This window comes from Neoarius graeffei, chromosome 20 (genome assembly GCF_027579695.1).
Source record: "Neoarius graeffei isolate fNeoGra1 chromosome 20, fNeoGra1.pri, whole genome shotgun sequence".
In the NCBI taxonomy this organism is placed as follows: Eukaryota; Metazoa; Chordata; class Actinopteri; order Siluriformes; family Ariidae; genus Neoarius; species Neoarius graeffei.
Window position 1 is genome coordinate 6,248,964 of NC_083588.1, and position 23,731 is coordinate 6,272,694.

The window sequence follows — 23,731 nt, forward strand, 5'->3', positions numbered from 1 at the left end:
AAACAAGGATCGAGTGGACTTCAGTGGTGACTATGATATTACACTCGTCAAACAGTCCGCCAAAATCCGAGTAGGAAATGGCTGCAACAGCCTCCGGGGAATGGCTGAGCGTAGCTGTCAGTCAAACACAAGTCAGCCAATGGGAATGCGTTCCTGGACAGCCCACCCACACGTGAAATTTGTGCCAAAACTGCAAGCAAAAAGTCAGGGAGCGCAAACGAGAAAGCTGGAATCGCAACCAAAATAAATTACGTCAAACAAAACTGAGAAAGACGCGGAACAAAAATAAAAGGTTTCTGAAGAGTAATAGACTGATATTTTGCACGATTACACGAATAATTTGTTTGCCAGTCTAAAAAAATTGACCTTTTTTTGTATTTTGATTTGTCGTTTTTGTTTGATATTTCAAAAGTACTGTATGAACATTTTGGCACAAAATTGATTCCGTAGTTTATAAACATACGTTCTTTTTGTTTTCCCCTCATACAAAGAAAAGGATCCCCGTCTTAAAAAGAAATAAAATAAAAGCACTGTTTCCGAGAAACTCGAGCCTGAGAACATGAGAGTCAAAGTATAAAAAAAGCGAGCGCGAGTGGGAGTGCAGGATTTTGAGTAAACGAAAAAGATAAAGGAGGACACCGAGGAGAGTGATGAGGCTCTCAGGGCCGTCCTGACGGACAGAAACACCTGCGTCCTGGGCTCAGGTTCAGAGCAGCTGTTCCTCCGCTCAAAGCAGGACAGCAGCGAAGTGCTGAGCTCAGGCCTTTCATACGACACCGTCAACTCCTTCGGTACGGGCAAAAAAAAAAGTGTCCTTTCACACGTCGAGATCAATCCAGGACACATCTGCGCTTACGCACTGGACGAGAGACACCTTCAAGGAGGAAAAATGTGCGCACGCAACACGAATACCAGGGCTGATGAGGACATCAAGATACAGAGGAAGCCCTGAGCAACGTTCCAGGGCCTTTTAAATTTCACCCTGATCATCCGGAGACCGCCATTTCACCTTCACCACTTCATTTTAGTCACATTTCATTTTTATTATTATTTCTTCCGATGCCTTTTTCAGCCGTGGTGCGGTGGTGGGGGGATGGAGGGATAGAACATGCCATTGCGTCAGATCCATAAATACACAGCAGGGATGAGTTGTGTATAAGAGCACGGAGAGCTCTTACGTGAGAAACAAGACCCCCCCACACCACCCCACCCTACCTTCAGATCCTCGCTTCAAAAATTCGGCCGCAGAGCAGGCTTCGGTCCTGACACGGCTGAGAATCAGAACGCCACGAAACGACAAATTTTACCCGTGAAAGCGCTTCATGTGGAGCGCTTGTCAAATTTATGTCTCTCACAGATCATTAAGCGTCAGGAGTAATGTGGGCTCAGGGACGCAGACGAGGAGAACAGAGCCGTAAAAAGACACGAATCTCAACCCGACAAGGATGTGCAAAAGAGGTTACATCATGATTACAGCTCAGCTTGCGTTCAGACAAAACACGCTGATGCGAACCAGACGAATGATCCGTCACACAAGTCGAAACTAACCTTTCCAACTAACATCTGTCGGAAATGTTGCGGTAACTTTTTTTTGATCGGTCACAGGCGAGGACAAACATTTCCAAAGAATCTTTGCCTCGCTCCATGAGGACGGAGGGAAGACACAAGAGGCCATTGTGTGTTGTCAGGAGTGGGACAGCGGTGCTAAAAACGCCTGGAATGCTGGAAATTTGTGCCAATCACGGAGCTCCTGTAGACACCCGAGCTCCGAATGAAGAGCTGCGATCCAACCAAGACGAAGATGATCAGATTTCTTAACTCCTTCATTTCCAGCCGATAGATCGAGGAAGGATAAAAGCATGGACGCAAACAGAAAAGGAAGGAAGGAAAAGGAGGGTAAACATTGACCTGAAACGCCACTCTGGTCCAAGAAACCTCGCTCTTCGTTCTGAAGGACAGAAAAGGCAAGAGCAGTGCACCGAAACTGAGCGCCAAGTCTGTTCCGAGTCAGTGGATGAACCACGCCGACGAGAACAGTCACCTTCCTCGTCACGTCGACTCGAACACGGGTTCCTCGCAATCCCGCACTAATTCATTACCGTGTCACTCAAAAGGTCAAGCCAGAAGAGGCGCCGTTCTGTTTCAGTCTTCTAATCCGTCCGCAGGTCCCGCAACACGTCGCGTGAAGCGCAATCAGACGTCACGCGTTGGAAAAAAAAATTAAAAGGAAACTAAATCTACACGGAGCCACGATTCATTCCACCAAAGTGCTCTTGAATGGTCAAATCTGACTGGACAAAAGATTGAGTTTAACTTTACTCTATATCAACGGACTCGTTCTCATATTTTCATCTTTTCACTTGAACACAAAGGGTTCTGGGGTCAGGTCCTCGTTCTGCAGGCGATTTTGTTCCCATCCGAACCTGCCTTGTCGACGCTTTCCTCCGTGCTCCTTTCAGAAAACCATATGACCGCAGGATCGTCGAAAATGCAACCGCCGAGAAAATTATTCCATCAACGGTCATTATCTTGCGGTCCTGATGCGAGCGTTTTTACTAACGAGATGTAGAGAGATTTTTTAAAAATTATGACAAATTATGAGTCTGATCAATGATTTTTAAGCTCTTTTACAGAAAGTCAGGCTCTCAAACAACAGAAACCCAGAAAGAAAGCGCACGCGTCCGGACACGCTCGTGTTATTACGCAACCTTTGGCAGCATTACGAGCTGAACAGCAGGTTGTTACTCAGACACACGAGGTCATCGCAAAGCCGAAAGCAGACGCGTTGCGTGTCGTCTACCTCGCGATCAGGTGGTCCTGTCGGTCGCTGATCCCAACCGAAACTCCTGACTGGTGGCAAAACAGACGGAAGAGTCACCAGGTTGAGTCATCGTGAAAGGTCATAAATCCAATCGTAAAACGTGATGTCAGGGACAGGCAACAAGAAAACAGACGACTGACTTGATGCGTCATGTTCATATTATTATCGTATTTGTCACGACCCCGGCTATGAAAGAACAAGGATTTCCAATGAAGATCGGATTAAAAGTGACAGTGAACCGAGAGAGCAGCAAGTCTTGTTAGAACAAGCACAAATTCAAGCTAATGAATGATGAAAGCTTTAGGAGAGCTTTGCACTGAATTATTCACACTCCTCAAGCCAGAGTTGGCTGCCTCACACAATCACTTCGGCTTTGAACGAAGCGGTTTTCACGTCTGGTCCAAATACAACCCCGATTCCAACAAAGTTGGGGCAAAGTACAAATTGTAAATAAAAACGGAATGCAATAATTTACAAATCTCAAAAACTGATATTGTATTCACAATAGAACATAGACAACATATCAAATGTCGAAAGTGAGACATTTTGAAATTTCATGCCAAATATTGGCTCATTTGAAATTTCATGACAGCAACACATCTCAAAAAAGTTGGGACAGGGGCAATAAGAGGCTGGAAAAGTTAAAGGTACAAAAAAGGAACAGCTGGAGGACCAAATTGCAACTCATTAGGTCAATTGGCAATAGGTCATTAACATGACTGGGTATAAAAAGAGCATCTTGGAGTGGCAGCGGCTCTCAGAAGTAAAGATGGGAAGAGGATCACCAATCCCCCTAATTCTGCGCCGACAAATAGTGGAGCAATATCAGAAAGGAGTTCGACAGTGTAAAATTGCAAAGAGTTTGAACATATCATCATCTACAGTGCATAATATCATCAAAAGATTCAGAGAATCTGGAAGAATCTCTGTGCGTAAGGGTCAAGGCCGGAAAACCATACTGGGTGCCCGTGATCTTCGGGCCCTTAGACGGCACTGCATCACATACAGGCATGCTTCTGTATTGGAAATCACAAAATGGGCTCAGGAATATTTCCAGAGAACATTATCTGTGAACACAATTCACCGTGCCATCCGCCGTTGCCAGCTAAAACTCTATAGCTCAAAGAAGAAGCCGTATCCAAACATGATCCAGAAGCGCAGACGTCTTCTCTGGGCCAAGGCTCATTTAAAATGGACTGTGGCAAAGTGGAAAACTGTTCTGTGGTCAGACGAATCAAAATTTGAAGTTCTTTATGGAAATCAGGGACGCCGTGTCATTCGGACTAAAGAGGAGAAGGACGACCCGAGTTGTTATCGGCGCTCAGTTCAGAAGCCTGCATCTCTGATGGCATGGGGTTGCATTAGTGCGTGTGGCATGGGCAGCTTACACATCTGGAAAGACACCATCAATGCTGAAAGGTATATCCAGGTTCTAGAGCAACATATGCTCCCATCCAGACAACGTCTCTTTCAGGGAAGACCTTGCATTTTCCAACATGACAATGCCAAACCACATACTGCATCAATTACAGCATCATGGCTGCGTAGAAGAAGGGTCCGGGTACTGAACTGGCCAGCCTGCAGTCCAGATCTTTCACCCATAGAAAACGTTTGGCGCATCATAAAACGGAAGATACGACAAAAAAGACCTAAGACAGTTGAGCAACTAGAATCCTACATTAGACAAGAATGGGTTAACATTCCTCTCCCTAAACTTGAGCAACTTGTCTCCTCAGTCCCCAGACGTTTACAGACTGTTGTAAAGAGAAAAGGGGATGTCTCACAGTGGTAAACATGGCCTTGTCCCAACTTTTTTGAGATGTGTTGTTGTCATGAAATTTAAAATCACCTAATTTTTCTCTTTAAATGATACATTTTCTCAGTTTAAACATTTGATATGTCATCTATGTTCTATTCTGAATAAAATATGGAATTTTGAAACTTCCACATCATTGCATTCCGTTTTTATTTACAATTTGTACTTTGTCCCAACTTTTTTGGAATCAGGGTTGTACTCGAGTCAAGAACTTGAGACCAAATCTCAGCTTCGGATCGCAGGTTTGCGTTTTCGTTGCAAAATTATTTTGAGGTCATATTTTGTGCGTGCACAGGTTTACCGCCTTTTATTTCATGTAATATTATTTTCCTGTCGTTTCGACACTCATGCGACAAAGTAGAATCCTTTTTGGCCGTCATAGTGCAGGAACACCTGCAAAGCGACAAGATGAACCAATCGTGGACAACGTTGTCGTCGAGTCGCCGAACCGAGTCGAGTCCGCCCACTATCAACAGGGCAAATCACATGAGAGAGGGTTAACACACGCTAGTTCATCGGTCAGCAAGTAAGCCCCGTCCACTGTCAACAGAGCAATGAACAAAGCGCGTCACTTCATTCTCTGGGTGTGGTCTCGCCAAATGACGATTGAAGTTCGAGGTTGTCCCCGTCGTCTCCTCGATAGTTCTTCTACATCTGGAACACATAACGGTGCATTTTTCCCCACCGCACAACAAGTCTGTATAAGCAAAGCGGACAATCCTAGCGGCGTTCTTTAACGTTAGTTTGTTCCTGAACGTGACGTATGGACAGGCGAATGCGCATTCTCTTGCACGAAATTAGGATAAAAAATAATGGAGATAGAAATAGAAATATCTGATGCCAAATTATTATGACGTGTTGCAAAAAAAAAAAAAATCAGAGTCCTCGTCTCCAATTTACGAGTCCGAACGCAGTTAGTCATCGGTGCTCAAGTCCAAGTCACGAGTCCTTAAAATCAGGGCGCGAGTTGGACTCGAGTACGACAAGCCTGTTCATGGACAGCGCCACGGTGCATTTGAAGTGAAATCCAGACCATCGTTTTCAAGCAGACAGAGGACTGGGTATCTTTGGACCGCTCACTGCTTTACAAATGGTGTTCACGCCTCACTAAAAGTCCTGAACTTGGAGCTCATATGTCTCAGAGTCTTTTGAGGGGGTTTGGCCTGAAGCAATCCTGTTCGACGTAGAAATAACGACTCAAGTCGAGCACAAGTTCCTACCTGCAATTCCACCAACCAATCACAACGCAGCCTCTTTCCAAAATGGCAGTGTCACCAAAAAAGGAAGAATGCAGCTCAATTTATCGAAGCATTTCCATTTTGCTGTTTGCTTTGAGCCTTTCAGTGATTTAAGACACATGATTGATGAAAGTTTTCATTTAAAGACATGTTCGAGGTGGCACTCTGGTACCCCTGGCAAGCAGGTTGAGTTCCTCACGCTGCACAGAGAAGGGACGGAAAGTGCATCGTGTTCAATCCGGAGCTTTGGAACCAGCAATAAGCTGGGACTTGGTGACCTTTAACAGAAGACGAGGCATTTGAGAAACTAAACAAATCCTTCAATACATCCATTTGAGGCGAGAGAGAGAGAGAGAGAGAGTGTTACGCAGAGCCTTCTTTTATGCACTTGATATCAAGCAGTGACATGTTTGAGAAGGAATGCGAGTGTTGAAACGGCCCTCGCCGGGCTGGAAGCATACGGTTCTCGTTATTTCTCTCGTTGCATTTCCTTTTCAGGATTTGTTTGATGCGTTTGTGATTTCTGTTCAGCGGGGGGGAAAGGGCCCCACGGCCACAGGAGTGCAGTCAGAGTTCCATTTCGACGATCGTGGGAGACGGGCAAGGGATGGGGAAGAGGGGGGGAGGGGAGGACGTCTGTCCTGACGAGGACGGCTTTTAAGGAGACGTGCATCATCAGCAAACAGCTGTCCTTATTTAGCTTACATTAACTGGGAAAAAATCTTTCAGTAACACGGTCATTTGCCAGTTTAAGTCAAACGCGATTCCACCGTCTGTTTGGTGCGCCAATATTCAGTGGGCGTGGCCTAAACTGGAAGATTTTTTTTTTCCCGATGAATTAAATACGAGTTCTTTGCTTCCAGGAACAATGGGAAGTTCAGAATTGATTGGAAAATACAGACAGAGTGCACTAAACAAAAATATAAAAAGAGAGTGTTTGGAGAGCACGATAGATTGCAATATGCGTTTTACCGACATATAACAAAGCCTTTTGCCAAGTTTCGTGAAATTCCTCCAAAAATTGTGAGAGGAGCTGATTTCAGAAGGTGAGAACCCTTTCCGGGACAGACATCGCCACGACATAATCCCCCTTCGGGCCTTTCGGCTAGCGGGGGATAAAAACACAGGAGCCTGATTTCATTTGCGTGTATTCGTGCGTCAACTTGCGGCTTCATTAATTTATGACATGATTTCTAATAATCATATTAAACCTTGACACTCGTGCAACTTTTTTTAACGCTTCGCTGATTTAAATAGCCACCTCCTTCTGCATTTCATCTGAGAAGAGGCTCCCGAAGTAGTAACTATTATCTGAGCTCCATAGATGGAGAAGCCATGGCCTAAAGTCGAGAGGAGGTGAAAAAGAAGCAGATTTGGGACCAAAATCCCAAATTGCCGGTTTGAGTCCCTGGACCAGCAGGAATGGCTCAAGTGCCCTTGAGCAACGCACCTAACCCTGTGGGCATGCCAGGGTCCTGATGGACATGGCTCTGGGTCAGAGAGTCTGCTAAATGCCTGTAACACGAGCAGTGGGCAGGTCCCATCCTTGACCGCTATGCAATGGAGTAGGAAGGAGTCTTCTTCCCTCCATTAGCCTGGGCCTTGAGCAAGTACGAGCAACCCCTTGCTCCACCTGGTCAGGGTTATGAACGAAGACTGGACTCGGCAGACTGTGCAGAGAAAACCACCAACAGGCAGGAAGGCGGACCCAGCAAAGCATTCGTGGAGCAACACCTGGAACACTGCTGGACGAGACAGTGAAGCTGACGCCTGCACAACTCTCATCCAAGTCACATGCGAGTCCATCCATCCATCCATCCATCCATCCATCCATTATCCTGTTCTCCAGGGTCGCAGGCAAGCTGGAGCCTATCCCAGCTGACTACAGGTGAAAGGTGGGGTACACCCTGGACAAGTCGCCAGATCATTCACATTCACACCTACGGCCAATTTAGAGTCAGCAGTTAACCTAACCTGCATGTCTTTGGACTGTGGGGGAAACCGGAGCACCCGGAGGAAACCCACGCGGACACGGGGAGAACATGCAAACTCCGCACAGAAAGGCCCTCGCCAGCCACGGGGCTCGAACCCAGGACCTTCTTGCTGTGAGGTGACAGTACGAACCACTACGTTACCGTGCCGCCCCTCCATGCGCAAGTCATGACTTCAAATTCAAATCGAACTGAAGTCGACCCCAAAAGACAAACATCAACGTAATAACAGTCAAAGATGTGCACGAACACAAATTAAAAAATAAATAAATAAAAAACTGCGATGAAAACGACGCGTGAAATGAATACAAACACATTCCAGCTTCAGCTCGGTTCGCATCCAAATAACATTTATTCTCCGAGCGATCAAGAGAAGACGGAGTGGAAACGTTTTTGGAAAAACTGCTGAGTGTGTGCTTGTGTGCGTGTTCCTGCCTTCCCGCTCGGCTGGCGCTTCTTGGTGACATCTTCAAAAAAAATTCCACAGAGTAGGAGTTGGGAGAGAAGTCGAGTACTTTTTTTTTTGGGGGGGGGGGGGGGGGGGGGGGGGACAAGATGGAGTACACTCACCCTGGACACTGTAAGAGGCATGCTGAAATCCTTCCCTCCCTGGAGTCGGAAACCCCACGGCGCCGGCCCGCTGAGCGTCACGCTGTACACGTTCATGGCCTGTATATATGAGAGAGAGAGAGAGAGAGAGAGAGAGAGAGAGAGAGAGAGAGAGAGGACAGATGAGTGGAGGGACACAGAGGATTTTCTTCTTTCATCACATTATAATAACCACCAAAAAGGGAGTGAAAACAAAACACAGAAGAGCCTTCAGTCTTCAACAGTCTGATATTGTTGACTGGTTTTTGTGGTCCCCCCCCCCCCCCCAACAAGTTTTCTGGTAAATCGACTCATCCTGGACCACTGGCATTTCTCAGTGACCGCCCAAATAAATATTTCCAGCAATTTCGAGAACCAATTTCCCCAGACACACCTTACATCACAATACATTCAATAAAACCATCATGAAGAACTCTACAAACGTATGTCCAAGTCTAAGGCTACGTTTACATTAGACCGTATCTGTCTCGCTTTCTTCGCGGATGCACTGTCCGTTTACATTAAACCACCTGGAAACGCCAGGAAACGGGAATCTGCCAGCGTCCACGTATTCAGTCTAGATCGTATCTGGTCCGGTGCTGTGTAAACATTGAGATACGCGAATACGCTGTGCTGAGCTCTAGCTGGCGTCCTCATTGGACAACGTCACTGTGACATCCACCTTCCTGATTCGCTGGCGTTGGTCATGTGACGCGACTGCTGAAAAACGGCGCGGACTTCCGCCTTGTATCACCTTTCATTAAAGAGTATAAAAGTATGAAAATACTGCAAATACTGATGCAAATACTGCCCATTGTGTAGTTATGATTGTCTTTAGGCTTGCCATCCTTCCACTTGCAAGTGGTAAGTGATATGCGCTGGGATCACACACACAGCGGCTCAGTCCCGAAAACACTGCTAGTGTGCTTCACTCGCGCGCTCTGTGAGCTGCGCAAGGCCGGAGTGCGCACCCTCCAGAGGGCACTCGCTGTTCAGGGCGGAGTGATTTGGAGCGCAGGATGCCTGCAGAGCCGAGCGTATCCGCGTATTGGTGTTGCTGTGTGCACGCGAATCGTGTATTGGTGTTGCTGTGTGCACACTAATCATTTTAAAAACGTTAATCTGATGATCCGCTGATACAGTCTAATGTAAACATGGGCTAACGGCGTCGTATATCGGTGCGATACGAAACACGAAAGGACTTTGATCGGCTGCTCAAAACGAAGCCTGTTTGTTGACCCACATTCTGAGGGCGAATCCGACGTCAGAGAAATCATGCGTTCGGAATTAATTCGTCTGAAACGATGCTCAACTGATTTCAGGGTTTCGAAGATGAAATCTCAGGAACCGTCCTGAGAAACCCGAGGTCTCAAGTGATGTTCGTCAAACATCAAACAGAAGGAGCTTGGGGGGGGGGGGGGGGGGGGGGGGGGACGCAAATTGCTGAGCTGATCTGTGCCTCTAATCATCATCATCAGTAACACACTAGCGTTGGACTCGTCGCTGTGTTCGAACGTGCTCAGAGTTTTTCTCCGTTATTTAAAGCCGTGATGCACTCGCTTTGGGAAGTTGGCCAGCTTATTTTGAGCGTCAGACAAGCTCCAGTTGTCATTACACTTTGTAACGGAATTGTTACGATGCAGAATAAACAACTTCTCATGCTGATATTAGGAACCGCGACTCAAGGAGCGTCTTTATGTATGAAATAAACTCCACAGATCCACTTAGTATGAATCCAAGAGTATTTATTAGTGCCTTCGAGCTTTCTCAACTCCTGGAGCACGTCAGGTCCAAATGAACATTATTTGTATTTGGGCTGAACGGCTTCGGAACCCGAGATCGCTCCGAGACAGAGAAAGGTCCACTGGACAACAAAACCGTTCAAGACGAGACAAAGTCGACTACAAACCATCAGAGATCCGACACGCACAACACAGCCAAAGGATGACACTCGTCTCTCGCGAGACGTCTGACCCGCTTCACCGTCTGAGTCAACCGCATGAACATACCTCACAAAAAGGGCCAAATCAGCCGGTGGAAAGCCAGGAAAAAGTACAAGGAACGCTGGTTCTGGAAACGAGTGCAACCCTCCGACTCTTCGGCCTTGTGTCGGGGGTGAGGCTTGACGTCTCGTCCCCTCTCCACGGGGCTATATAAGGAATGTAAAACTACACCAAACTATTTCAGCCCAACACCCACATGAGTCATGCAGAGAGAGAGAGAGAGAGAGAGAGAGAGAGAGAGAGAGAGAGAGAGAGAGAAACCTCGCACACATTTTCTGGCTCCAGCGAGACCATTTAGACCAATGAATAAGCACAGAAAGGAGACGGCCAAAAACCCAAGAAGGAGGAGGAGGAGAGGGGTGCGGGAACATTCCATCAAGTGAGATTTACAAGGTATTTTACATCACCGCTGAAGAAGAAAAGAGACGTGCAGAGAACTGTTCCCAGCACAGAGCGGGTGATGAAACGGCGAGCCCGGGGGGGGGGGATGAGCTGTACATTAAAACACTTACGACACTGCAGTCTTGGATTCTGACTCTGGCTTTTAATTAGCAGAAAAAATTCCTGGTGTGAAACCGGGGTTTAAACTTCTGGCTTTACTGCATCGCTTATTATTTTCCTTTTTTTAAGGTGTAGCTTTCACCTTTGATCCAAGTCCGAGCCGATTAAAAGCGAACCTATGTCAAGGGTACTGACGATCCAGAAACGTCACCAAAGACACATCAGGCACATCATTAAGGTCAAATTTAACTGTTGAGCTCCAACTGGTCTGGTCTCTACACTGCATTTTTTTTTTTTTTAAAACAACCATTCTTTCAACCAACCACAAGCTTTTCATCATTTTCTCCAAAGTCGGACAACTATGGAATCAATTTTGTGCCAAAATGTTCATACAATACTTTTGAAATATCAAACAAAAACGACAAATCAAAATACAAAAAAAAAAAGTCAATTTTTTTAGACTGGCAAACAAATTATTCGTGTAATCGTGCAAAATATCAGTCTATTACTCTTCAGAAACCTTTTATTTTTGTTCCGCGTCTTTCTCGGTTTTGTTTGACGTAATTTATTTTGGTTGCGATTCCAGCTTTCTCGTTTGCGCTCCCTGACTTTTTGCTTGCAGTTTTGGCACAAACTTCACGTGTGGGTGGGCTGTCCAGGAATGCATTCCCATTGGCTAACTTGTGCTTGACTGACAGCTACGCTCAGCCATTCCCCCGGAAGCTGTTGTGGCCATTTCCTACTCGGATTTTGGCGGACTGTTTGACGAGTGTAATATCATAGTCGCCACTGAAGTCCACTCGATCCTTGTTTACCGTCAATGGATCGGTCACTCGTCAAACAGTCCGCCAGAATCCGAGTAGGGAATGGCTGAGCGTAGCTGTCAGTCAAACACAAGTTAGCCAATGGGAATGCGTTCCTGGACAGCCCACCCACACGTGAAGTTTGTGCCAAAACTGCAAGCAAAAAGTCAGGGAGCGCAAACGAGAAAGCTGGAATCGCAACCAAAATAAATTACGTCAAGCAAAACTGAGAAAGACGCGGAACAAAAATAAAAGGTTTCTGAAGAGTAATAGACTGATATTTTGCACGATTACACGAATAATTTGTTTGCCGGTCTAAAAAAATTGACTTTTTTTTGTATTTTGATTTGTCGTTTTTGTTTGATATTTCAGAAGTATTGTATGAACATTTTGGCACAAAATTGATTCCATAGACAACAGGACAAAAGAAAGAAACTTTTTGGCTTGGACGTTGTGGACTCGACAAATAAAAATGTGCTGATGGAGGCGACATGCAATTACAAACGTGCTTGAGCAGCGACTCATCAGGTGAGCACGCTGTCCGGAGAACGGCCCAGGACGCGCAGTTCAAAAGACAAAACGCTGGGCCTCGTTTATTTCCTAATATATTTTCAGAAAGTTTGCGTCCACCAAACCGGATGGAAAATTTCAGCCGGATATTCAAAAGTTTCGGAAAAGTTCATTTTTGATTTTCTTCATGTAGGAATGACGAACGCCAGTCGCTTGTAAATTCCCGGGCGCAGACATCACACGAGATGGCTGATTTGCATTTGGCGACACCCACAAACCTCCAGAGAAGGCAAAGCTCACACAGCTGAAGTCAGGTCTCAGGAAGGCAGACGTGAAAATCATTTTGACGAACATCCATGGCAATAAAAATGTTCGATTTGAGCAGAACTTTGATACAAGTGGATTGATGTAAAAATGGAATAAAAGATAGACATCGCACACGTGTATATATTCTATCCACATTCCAGTGTTGTAGTCGAGTCACTAAACCTCGAGTCCGAGTCATTTAAAAAAAATTTCGAGTCGAGTCTGAGAACAAGACTCCAAGCGCACCATTTGACGGTGTCCGTTTCAGCGCCGTGAACATTAGTTTGTTCCTGAACGTGACGTATGAACAGGTGAATGCGCTTCTCTTTGTCAGGGAGTGTGAAGTATTCTGTCAGACATGGTTGGGAGACGGTTGCAAGTGCAGAAGGTGCGTTTATTAACACAAGTGAAGACGGTAAACAATTCAGAATGGCAGGCAAAATCATAAAACGGTGAAACAGGCGATAGGTCGAGTGAGGAACAAAATAGGCTATCGTAGACTCGGCAGAACCAAAGACGAGAAACAGGAACTCAGGGATCAGGAAACCAAACAAGGAAATAACGCTCGGTAACATGTCAGCAATGCAACTCAATACTTTGCAAAGTAAGTGCGTTTTCACAGTTTTTATATCGGCGCGCCGATTGCACCTTAATCCTGTGCAGGTGCGAGTCGTTGACGACGCGTGCGCGAGAGTCCGCTTGGCTCACGCGCTGTCTGGAGCGCACCCGACAGTCTATCTGATAGACATGCCAAGGCGTGCAGGTGCGACACTTGCACAAAATTCGGATAAAAATTAATGTAGGTATCGATATCTTATGCCAAATTATTATGGCAGGTTACAAAAAATAAAGAAAAAAAATATCAGAGTCCCCGTCTGCAATTTACGAGTCCGAATGCCGTTAACACACGAGTCCAAGTCCGAGTCATCAGTGCTCACGTCGTTAAAATTAGGGCACGAGTTGGACTCGAGTTCTCCAAGCCTGCCACATTCACTGGAAATGAGCAATCGCACGCTCTGATTGGCTACTCTACAACTCTGCTATCAGCTCATATACCGCGAGTAGAGAAAAACAAAATGGCGGAGTGTTTAGCTGAACCAAGTGAGGACAAAATAAAAACTCTACTCGAAAACAAAACCCTAAAAATAGAACAAAAAAAAGCAACAAAATATGGAATAAAAGTATCTGATGGTAAGAACTTTTTTTTTTCCAAGAATTATCGCATTTTTCACAAATTGCTCCTGTTATTTCACCGGTTTGTTTACATTCTGAGCGGAAATTATTTTGCCGGACGTTTTGGAGAAAAAGTTTTTATTGATCGAATTTGCAAAAAGTAAAAACGCTGTTTCTCAAAATCCGGTGAATGTGGATAGAATAAAACAGTTATTCCACTCAATCTCATCGTACACGGCTTATCGCCGACTCTGTGCTCCGCGCCTCGTCAGCTATCAGCTCGTGTAGGACTCGATTTCGTGGAAAAACCATTAAATCTCTCCCTCTACTTCACCCAGACCATCTACGATGTTTATTTCCCCCCCATGCCAAGTGCCTGGCTGGAAATACTTTGCGCACTTCCCATGTCCCTGGCGACGTATCCGCAGGAAGCACTCATCGGCCACTTATGCCCCTTTTCCACCAAAGCAGTTCCAGGGCTGGTTCGGGGCCAGTGCTTAGTTTGGAACCGGGTTTTCTGTTTCCACTGACAAAGAACTGGCTCTGGGGCCAGAAAAAACCGGTTCCAGGCTAGCACCAACTCTCTGCTGGGCCAGAGGAAAGAACCGCTTACGTCAGCGGAGGGGCAGAGTTGTTAAGACCGACAACAATAACAAGACCGCAAAAGATCGCCATTTTTAAGCGACGAGAAGCAGCAGCTGTACAAACGCGAAGTCATCCATTATTATTATTATTATTATTATTGTTGTTGTTGCTGCTGCTTCCGTGTTGTTTTTGCTTCGATATTCGCGCCAAGGTTTATGCAAACGTAGCGACGTAACTGACGTATACAACGACGTAACTGATGTATACAGAGACGTAATGACGTGGCTTCCCTTAGCACCGCGAGCTATGGAAAAGCAAACTGGTTCTCAGCTGGCTCGCAAGTCGAACGAGTTATGAACCAGCACCAGCACTGGCCCCGAACCAGCCCTGGAACTGATTTGGTGGAAAAGGGGTATTAGTGGTACTCGAATAAAAAGTGTTGAACAGCATTGAAAGAAGATGCCATGACAGAACCGACTTGAACACCACCTGAGCTCGTCCTCCTTTTATACAACACCATTATTAAATGAAGGGTCGATCGTATTTGTCTTAATTTATGGATTTTTGGAAGCTTGCTTTCTTTTTTTTCCCCCGATAACATTTCTTCTTTAGTTAATCGTGTGAATGTGTGTACTGGGTTTCACAAAAGGTGCATTTTCTTGCGTGTCTCACAGGAAGCGCGTGCTCGCCGTCAACCTTCCCGTGTCGGTGGGTTGGGAACTTGGAAGTTGACCAAATTGGGGAGAAAATGGTGGAATAACGACAGCGAAACCACGAGGTCCCAGAGTTTGCTTGAGAGTCACCGTGTGAAATATATGATATAGCTGGTCAATGTTCCAGAAGCAAACTGAAAGCAACGTCCATTTCCGTGGAAAAGAGACGAACTCAAAACCCTCTCTGGCGCAGTAATACCCTCAGTGCTGCTCTGCCACTGTGGGTCACAAAAGTGGCACAGCTTCAACAGGAAATCATTAAAAATGTTTGAAAGAAGCACGCCCAGGTTAACCTTGAAAGAAATGCCTTCTTTCCGCTGCTGTTCGAAACCAGACCCAGATCGCAGTCGTTCCCTGAAACTGGCACAGTCAAGCTACGGTTCCTGACACGACATAAACAATGTGACGTTTATTAAAATCTGCATTTTCAAGTCAGAAACCCAAAACTTGATTCCAAACAACGTTCGTTCAGCAAACTCTTTCCTGCTGCTGGTTATTGTCTGGGAGTTTAGAAAAGTCAGAAGGCAAAGCATCTATGGTCTTCTGTCTAACCACAGAAATGTTCTCCATCCTGCCCTATTTTCCGTTTGTCTTGTACTGCCGTTTAAAACGCTGCACTTGAGTTTCACCCAACGTTTTTCACATCATCCTGCAAATTTGGAGTGCTTTTCAGATTTTATTTTTCCTCTCGACACCTCAAGATTATTACTGGAAGTCTTCCTGAGACTGTTTTAATAAGTAGGGGACAAAAGGTCAACCAAATAGATAGATAGATAGATAGATAGATAGATAGATAGATAGATAGATAGATAGATAGATAGATAGATAGATAATCATCAAAACAATAAATCATGGCTGAAGTACACACATGGTGCACTTCACATAGTGGTGCCAGTCGTGTGTTCACACTGGGAACTTCAACCAGGTGAAGCCGCCAATAAATATCCACAGAAAGAACATGATGTGCTGGATTTTTACCCGATTCTGTCACCAGAGAACCAGAACTGCTGTTCCCAACAACCAATCACTGATCGCCGCTGTTCCTCATAACCAATCACCCACTGATCACCTCTGTTCCAAGCAACCGACCAATCACCGATCGCTGCTGTTCCTAGCAACCAATCACTGATCGCCGCTGTTCCTAGCAACTGACTGATCACTGATTGCTGCTGTTCCTAGCAACTGACCAATCCATCACTGATCGCTGCTATTCCTAGTAGGGCTGTAACAATACACGTATCGAAATCGAAATACGCAGAGCCACGATCCGTGTCGCGATACAAGAAGGCAGAATCGCGGTACACCCTTTCAAACTTCTCCTCAGCCCAAAAACAGAGGCGCTTCCAAACTTCAATTTATGAATACTTTACTTTTTATTTAAATTACATTTTAAACTTACTTAAATTACTTTGATTTTTTATATCTATTAGTAAGTCGTTTTTTCGCCGACCTGCGACAATCTTCTGCGAGTCACGCAATGTCCACACTCGCCACTGGCAGAGCATTCATTTCTTTTAAGCGGTCGCCATTCTGGTTGCGACGCGGGGAGCGAATCTGTAAACAAGCAGCTCATTGGCTGGCTAGGTGTGCCACAAGCCAATCACAATCACTTGACCGGAAAGGCATGCAGTGTTGCCAGATTGGGCGGGTTTAGGTGCTTTTTGGCTGGTTTTGAACATATTTTGGGGTGGAAAACGTTAGCAGTACCTGGCAACACTGAAGGCATGTCTGCTTGGGCGGAAGCCTTCTGCGGCAGTTACATTTTGACACGCGAGCAATGTTTCACTATAAAAATTCCGTAATTTCCATCTGTTTTCCGCGATCACAGAAAATCATTGGCCCTATGAGAGTGAGACAGTGAGAGAGCCACCCCCCCCCAAAAAAAAAAAATCTTAACGGATTTACACGATTTGGAAAAATGACTTTTTCAGAACCGAAAAAAACAGAGCTTCCGGCTCAACAGTATTATTTTGAGAAATAAAACAGTCTTTGGATATACATTTGTTCATTTTTGCATACATATTACTCATTCTCTGCAGTGGTCTGAATTATTTGCTATTAAATAGTTAATGTAAGTAAGTAAATGTTAATAAGTCAAATTTACTACTTTAAAAATACATTTTAAAAAAATCGTGGGTGTATCAAATCGTGGGTCAAAAATCGCGATACGAATCGAATCGCGAGTTGGGTGTATCGTTACAGCCCTAATTCCTAGTAACTAATCAATCATTGATCACTGCTGTTCCTTGTAATCAATTACTCACTGATCGTCGCTGTTCCTAGAGACCGACCAATCGATCACTGATCGCCGCTGTTCCTAGAGACCGACCAATCGATCACTGATCGCTGCTGTTCCTAGTAACCAATCAATCTTTGATCGCTGCTGTTTCTTGTGACCAGTCACTGATCATCATTGTTCCGACTGACCAATCACTGCTGTTCCTAGTAACCAACCGCTGATCATTATTCTTCCTAACAACCCATCACTGATTATTTTTATCCCATTTGCACACTATCATTTACTTTAAAACTCTCCCCTCTCCCTATTTTTCAGCTTACTCCACTTGTACTCACTTTCCTCACAACAACAACTTGCCTTTAGCATAGGTCACAACCGGAAGTACGATTTTTTGGCCGTGCGATTTTCGGCGTTTCCCAAATCGCTGCAGTTTTTTTGTTCGTGGAGAAAGACGCACGTTGGCCGCAAGTTTGTCTTGCAACGTGAAAAAACCGTAAGCGCCCGTAGAGTTTGTTTGACATGACAAACAACCTCTGCGGCCGGTCTGCGGCCGGTCTACGGCTCGAAAATCAGCACGTCACACGCGCGCCCTCCGTGCGTTTCTTGCACGTAGACCGGCCGTAGGAGCACGTACGGCCGGTTGTGACCAAGGCTTTTCTTCGTTTCCTTGAAATTCAGGGATGCAAACGGCGCGCCTTTTGGCGGATGCCGCCTTTTTCACGGCTGAATCGTGCAGATCCGATTTTTTTTTTAGGGGGGGGGGCGTTGGAGTGTCTGATTATAATTTCAAAGTAAATTCTGTATTAAAATTACTAAATAAGCAAATGCCGTTACAGTCCATGAAACATATGGCCCTTTTCCACTACCCTTTTTCAGCTCACTTCAGCTCGCTTCAGCCCGACACGGCTTGCGTTTCGACTACCAAAGAACAGCACGACTCGGCTCGTTTCAGCCCTGCTTAGCCCCTAAAACTCGCACCGTTTTGGAGTGGGGCTGAAGCGAGCCAAAGCGAGCCGAGTGAGGCTGGGGGCGTGAGCAGGCACTCCCCTGTGCACTGATTGGTGAGGAGGAGTGTCCTCACATGCCCACACATGCCCCGCGAGCACGCTGGGATCTGTAAACACCGTAAACCCGGAAGAAGAAGAATTACGAATTACGAGAATTTCTGAAGCCTTATGCGCCTCGCCTCATCTATACGCTCTTGCCAGTATCTGTTGGCGTTGGCGGTGACAACAAGCCACAGCACCAAGACCAGCAACACTAACGACTCCATGTTTATTGTTTACTATCCGGGTCGTGAGACTACCGCTTAAAAGCTCACTGATGTCACTGTTTGCGCTGCTTAAAGACATCACGTGACGTCCACCCACTGTGTCCACCCACTTCCAGCCAGCACGGTTCAGCGCGGTTGTAGTCGAAATGCAACTCCAACAGCCCCACTCAGCTCGACTCAGCCCGGCACGGCTCAGCCCGACTCAGCCGCGTTTGTAGTGGAAAAGCGGCATTAGGAAGTATAAAAACAGCAAATCAGAAAGCTGCGCAGCTTTCTGATTTACTGTTTTCTTCTCATACTTATACTTCCTATGTTTCATGGACTGTAACGGCATTTGCTTATTTAGTAATTTTAATACCGAATTTACTTTGAAATTATAATCGGACACTCCAACGCCCCCCCCCCCCCCCCCAAAAAAAAAAATCGGATCTGCATGATTCAGCCGTGAAAAAGGCGGCATCCGCCAAAAGGCACGCCGTTTGCATCCCTGAAATTTCAGCGTTTCGGAAATCAACGAGTCGATCGTGGTGCCGTAACCAAAGACGACCGCTTTCCAGAAGACGTTCTTGACGAGCGATTATTTTCGAAAGGAACTCGTCCCCTCTGTTCTTCTGAAAACCTGCTTTCCGAGAGTCACAGTGTGAAATGCAAATGACATGCAGATTTGACTTGTGACGTCACGTGCAGCCTTGCAGCCCCTCGGTGAGCAGGCGGGCGGGCAGGCGCAGGCGCAGGCGGTCGCGCTGAAGTCTCAGTCAGACCCCGCAGTGTGTCACTGAACCCGAGTCGGAGAGAAAACTGAGGGAAAAGCGGGTCTCAGGACAGTTTCAGCCACATTTACACGACGAAAAACACAAGTTAGTCCAAGAAATGAACTTTGGCCGAAGTCCTGACTGACCTGAGAGAGAATTTTCTTCAACTTTTAACGGTTCAGGAAAATAAAAAAACAAAAAGCAGTAAATACAGCATCAGCTTGAGTCACTTCAAGCAGGTTCAAAACCAGTTAAAAGGCTGTGGATTTACCTGCTGGGTTCCTTTAGTGTCTCCAGACATCAGAAAAGTGTGAATGCAGCGAGCAGAGGAACCGGAAACACACCGGGGAAACTTCTCTGCAGCTCTGTGAGAGAACTCGCGTGCTCTCGGAGCTGCAGCGCCTCGCGCTCGCCCCGCCCCGCCCCCTGGAATTTTCGCAGCACTCGGACGGCACACGTCACAGATCACGTGGCCAGTGATGCACGCACCTTGACGTGAAATGGCCGCGTCTCAATTCGCAAAGCTGCCTTCTCTGGAGTGACCTGAGGAGCGACTTCTACCAAGTGTAGGCCGCCAGAGGATGGAAAAACTCATCTCATCTCATCATCTCCAGCCGCTTTATCCTGTTCTACAGGGTCGCAGGCAAGCTGGAGCCTATCCCAGCTGACTACGGGCGAAAGGCGGGGTACACCCTGGACAAGTCGCCAGGTCATCACAGGGCTGACACAGCACCCGGAGGAAACCCACGCGGACAACGTGCAAACTCCGCACAGAAAGGCCCTCGCCGGCCACGGGGCTCGAACCCGGACCTTCTTGCTGTGAGGTGACAGCGCTAACCACTACACCACCGTGCCGCCCAGGATGGAAAAATTTTGAAAGATATCGGGCATACCTAACAACTTGTGTTTTCTCTCTCTATCTTCCCCCTCAATCTGTCCCTCTGAGTCAGGGTAGTATCTCACTGGGCTGCGACAGCCTGGAGACACAACAACTACGATAAAATATGCAAATTAGTGACAATTTTCACTTGAATTGATATTCGCATATTTTACCGCGGCAGCACGGTGGCGTAGTGGTTAGCGCTGTCACCTCACAGCAAGAAGGTCCGGGTTCGAGCCCCGGGGCCGGCGAGGGCCTTTCTGTGCGGAGTTTGCATGTTCTCCCCGTGTCCGCGTGGGTTTCCTCCGGGTGCTCCGGTTTCCCCCACAGTCCAAAGACATGCAGGTTAGGTTAACTGGTGACTCTAAATTGACCGTAGGTGTGAATGTGAGTGTGAATGGTTGTCTGTGTCTATGTGTCAGCCCTGTGATGACCTGGCGACTTGTCCAGGGTGTACCCCGCCTTTCGCCCGTAGTCAGCTGGGATAGGCTCCAGCTTGCCTGCAACCCTGTAGAACAGGATAAAGCGGCTAGAGATAATGAGATGAGATGAAATGAGATATTTTACCGCAATTGTTGTGTTTCCAACTCGTCGCAGGCTGTCGCAGCCTGGCTTTCCCTCAGCAGGCAGGAAAGTAGAGGAAGCCTCACGGAAACTGACCTGAGAAGGGTTTGCGATGCATTTGCGGCTATTTTGAGAGAAATTTTGTCACGCGAATTTTTTGAACATGTTCAAAATTTCAGCGACGAAGGAGCGACTCATGCGAGGAAATTGAGAAGCCCTGCGAATGTTTTCTTTTGAAACTCTCTCGCGAATGACGTTCGCAATTTGTCACAAGCTGTTGCAGCCCAGTGAGATACTAGCTTAACATGTCGGTCCTGGGATCGAGACGCTGACCTCTTCTGCTCCTCGGACCTGCCTGATCCATCCTGGTGCCCTGTGTCTGGTTGGAGTCTCATCACGTCGCTCCTGTGGAGGACGGCCCTATGTGGACAGTTGAAAGTCGCACTTGGAGGACGCTCTGGACGCTTACAGTCATGCTTTTATGGCTGAGGACTACAGTTGACTTGCTAACTTTAGGACTGCAGTTGTCATGAACAGTTTTGCACTCAAGTTTTCATCAATGAAGAGTTTATAACATCAACGAAACTGACTTCATGTTAAAACCGTTCATGTTATAGTCATGTTGTCTGTTGTTGCCTAGATGAGGATGGGTCCCCTTTTGAGTCTGGTTCCTCTCAAGGTTTCTTCCTCATGTCATCTGAGCGAGTTTTTCCTTGCCACCGTCGCCACAGGCTTGCTCATTGGGGTTAGATTAGGGATAAAATTAGCTCATGTTTAAAGTCGTTCAAATTCTGTAAAGCTGCTTTGTGACAATGTTTATTGTTAAAAGTGCTAGACAAATAAACTTGACTTTTCTCAGTATTCCCATGATTTGAACGTTCGGGCGAAGATTCAATCCAAAGAGAAGATAAATATGTGTGGTTCTGACCCATATTATTTAACACGTTACAGCTTTACGTATGACTTCAGAAATTCTGACACTGGAGACTCCTTCCCTGAAAAATCATCACAATGGGCTATTTTTAATCCATTTATCTCTCATCTCACCATCTGCCATACTCCTTGTGTGATGTCAGCCAGAGGAACCATCACGTATTCGAACAAGTGCATGTGCATTATTAAAAATCGCTCCTGCTTATAAATAAATTTTTTTCTGATCCCATGTCCATAATGACCGAATGAGTTGCAATTTGGTCCTCCAGCTGTTCCTTTTTTGTACCTTTAACTTTTCCAGCCTCTTATTGCCCCGTCCCAACTTTTTTGAGATGTGTTGCTGTCATGAAATTTCAAATGAGCCAATATTTGGCATGAAATTTCAAAATGTCTCACTTTCGACATTTGATATGCTGTCTATGTTCTATTGTGAATACAATATCAGTTTTTGAGATTTGTAAATTATTGCATTCCGTTTTTATTTACAATTTGTACTTTGTCCCAACTTTTTTGGAATCGGGGTTGTAAAACACATTTTTGTAAAGCAAATGACTGCCATAGTTCGTGCACTTCGACACTTAAGAGCGTATTAAGGGGGGTAACAACGTCCGCCCGCACCACTTCCTGACCCTGGGATGAGTTTAACTCCCTTATCATTGCAGGCTGCTCGCTTGCATATCTAAGTTTTCAGCTGGATCGTATTAAATATTCAGGCACGGGGCAGAGCTCTCACAGGGGCTTCGTTCACGAATGCCGGGCCGAGGCGCGGTCCTACCGACCCGAGACCCTGCTCTTTCGAAGGGGGAGGCTTAGAGAGAGGTGCCTGTAAAATGTGGCTTCGCTGTGAGCTCCGTTGGCCGAGTTATTAATTTTTAAAGCCGGCTGGATCGTGTTAAATCTTTAGGCACGGAGCAGCGCTCTCGCAGGGGCTTCGTTCACGAATACCGGAATACCTGAAAGCGAAAATAATTGATAGTTCGTATGAAAAAGGCTTTGGATGAAATGTCTTAACTATTGGATAAAATGGTCATTGGATGAAGTGTCCTGTTCCCCTCGGTTCCTCTCCGCACTCAGCCTCAGAGTTTCCTCACCCTCTTTCTGAATCGTGGATAAAATTCTAAAAAATCGGAACATGCCACGGTCACGAGTACTGTTGGGACCACAACTGTATACAGCACAAAGATATGGCACAGCTCAAAGAATGCTTAAAGCAGTGGAAAAACAAAGAGAGTTGCGCACGCGTTACTGTGTTTTGTATGGAATGTCGCTTGACCCCGCATTTGTATATCCACCAACATGGCCGACATCCAGGTTTCTATTTTGCTTTGACGTCACTTGCAAGTCAAGGAGAGTCAGCTGGGATAGGCTCCAGCTTGCCCGTGACCCTGCACAGGATAAGCGATTCCAGCTAATGGATGGATGATGTGATAATAAGTATGTTATAATCATGAGAAAATATTTCCGAAGTGTGATTTATGATGTCATCATCATGACTTACGATTCAATAATAACGAGAACATTTTCTCACAAGTATGACTGATTATGAGAGAGTAAGTCATTGTTATGAGATAATATTTAAATAATATTGGCTGGCTTTTTTTCATGGTTTATCAGATACATTCCATTCAGCGAGGATGATACTGAACGAGTCAAAGACGAGTAGCTGGATGGAATGTATCTGATATACCATGAAAAAAGCTGTTATTATTATTATTAGCATTATTACGACCTCGCCCAGGACGGAGTCCACCAGGGGGCAAGGTATTGTTTTCGGTGGGGTTTGTTTGTTTGTGATGTTACAGTAAAATGGCTGGACCAATCTTCATGAAGCTGTCAGGATGGGCATTGGTCTCAAATCGAACCTCCAACATTTTGGGGGTCATCCGGTCAAGGTTTTTGTGGCTACTGCTTCAGATAGATGCGGTAGCCACTATGTCATCGTGCTGTAAGAGTGTAACAATCGTTCAGTACAGTGTGTTGTGATTGGCTGAGAGCTGCAGAGAATCAGAATCATGTTTATTGGCCCAGGATGTTCACACACA

The 23,731-nt window shown here is 45.9% G+C and overlaps 1 protein-coding gene across 7 annotated transcripts in view; it reads right to left on the reverse strand.

Annotated features, from left to right (window-relative positions):
• pdlim7 (PDZ and LIM domain 7) overlaps positions 1–19,695 on the reverse strand; it is an 84,949-nt gene extending 65,254 nt beyond the window's left edge. For 2 of the 7 annotated variants that reach the window (XM_060901171.1, XM_060901167.1), the window contains exons 1-2: positions 19,584–19,693; positions 8,437–8,535 (exon numbers count right to left, since the gene is read on the reverse strand). In XM_060901171.1, coding sequence (XP_060757154.1) covers positions 8,437–8,535; positions 19,584–19,613 — 129 coding nt within the window. In that variant the 5' untranslated portion in view covers positions 19,614–19,693. Of the gene's footprint in view, positions 1–2,800; positions 2,906–8,436; positions 8,536–10,463; positions 10,633–19,583 lie in introns of those variants that run through there. The other 5 variants (XM_060901174.1, XM_060901170.1, XM_060901169.1 and 2 more) reach the window with 5 other exon arrangements.
• Between the last annotated feature and the right edge of the window lie 4,036 nt (positions 19,696–23,731).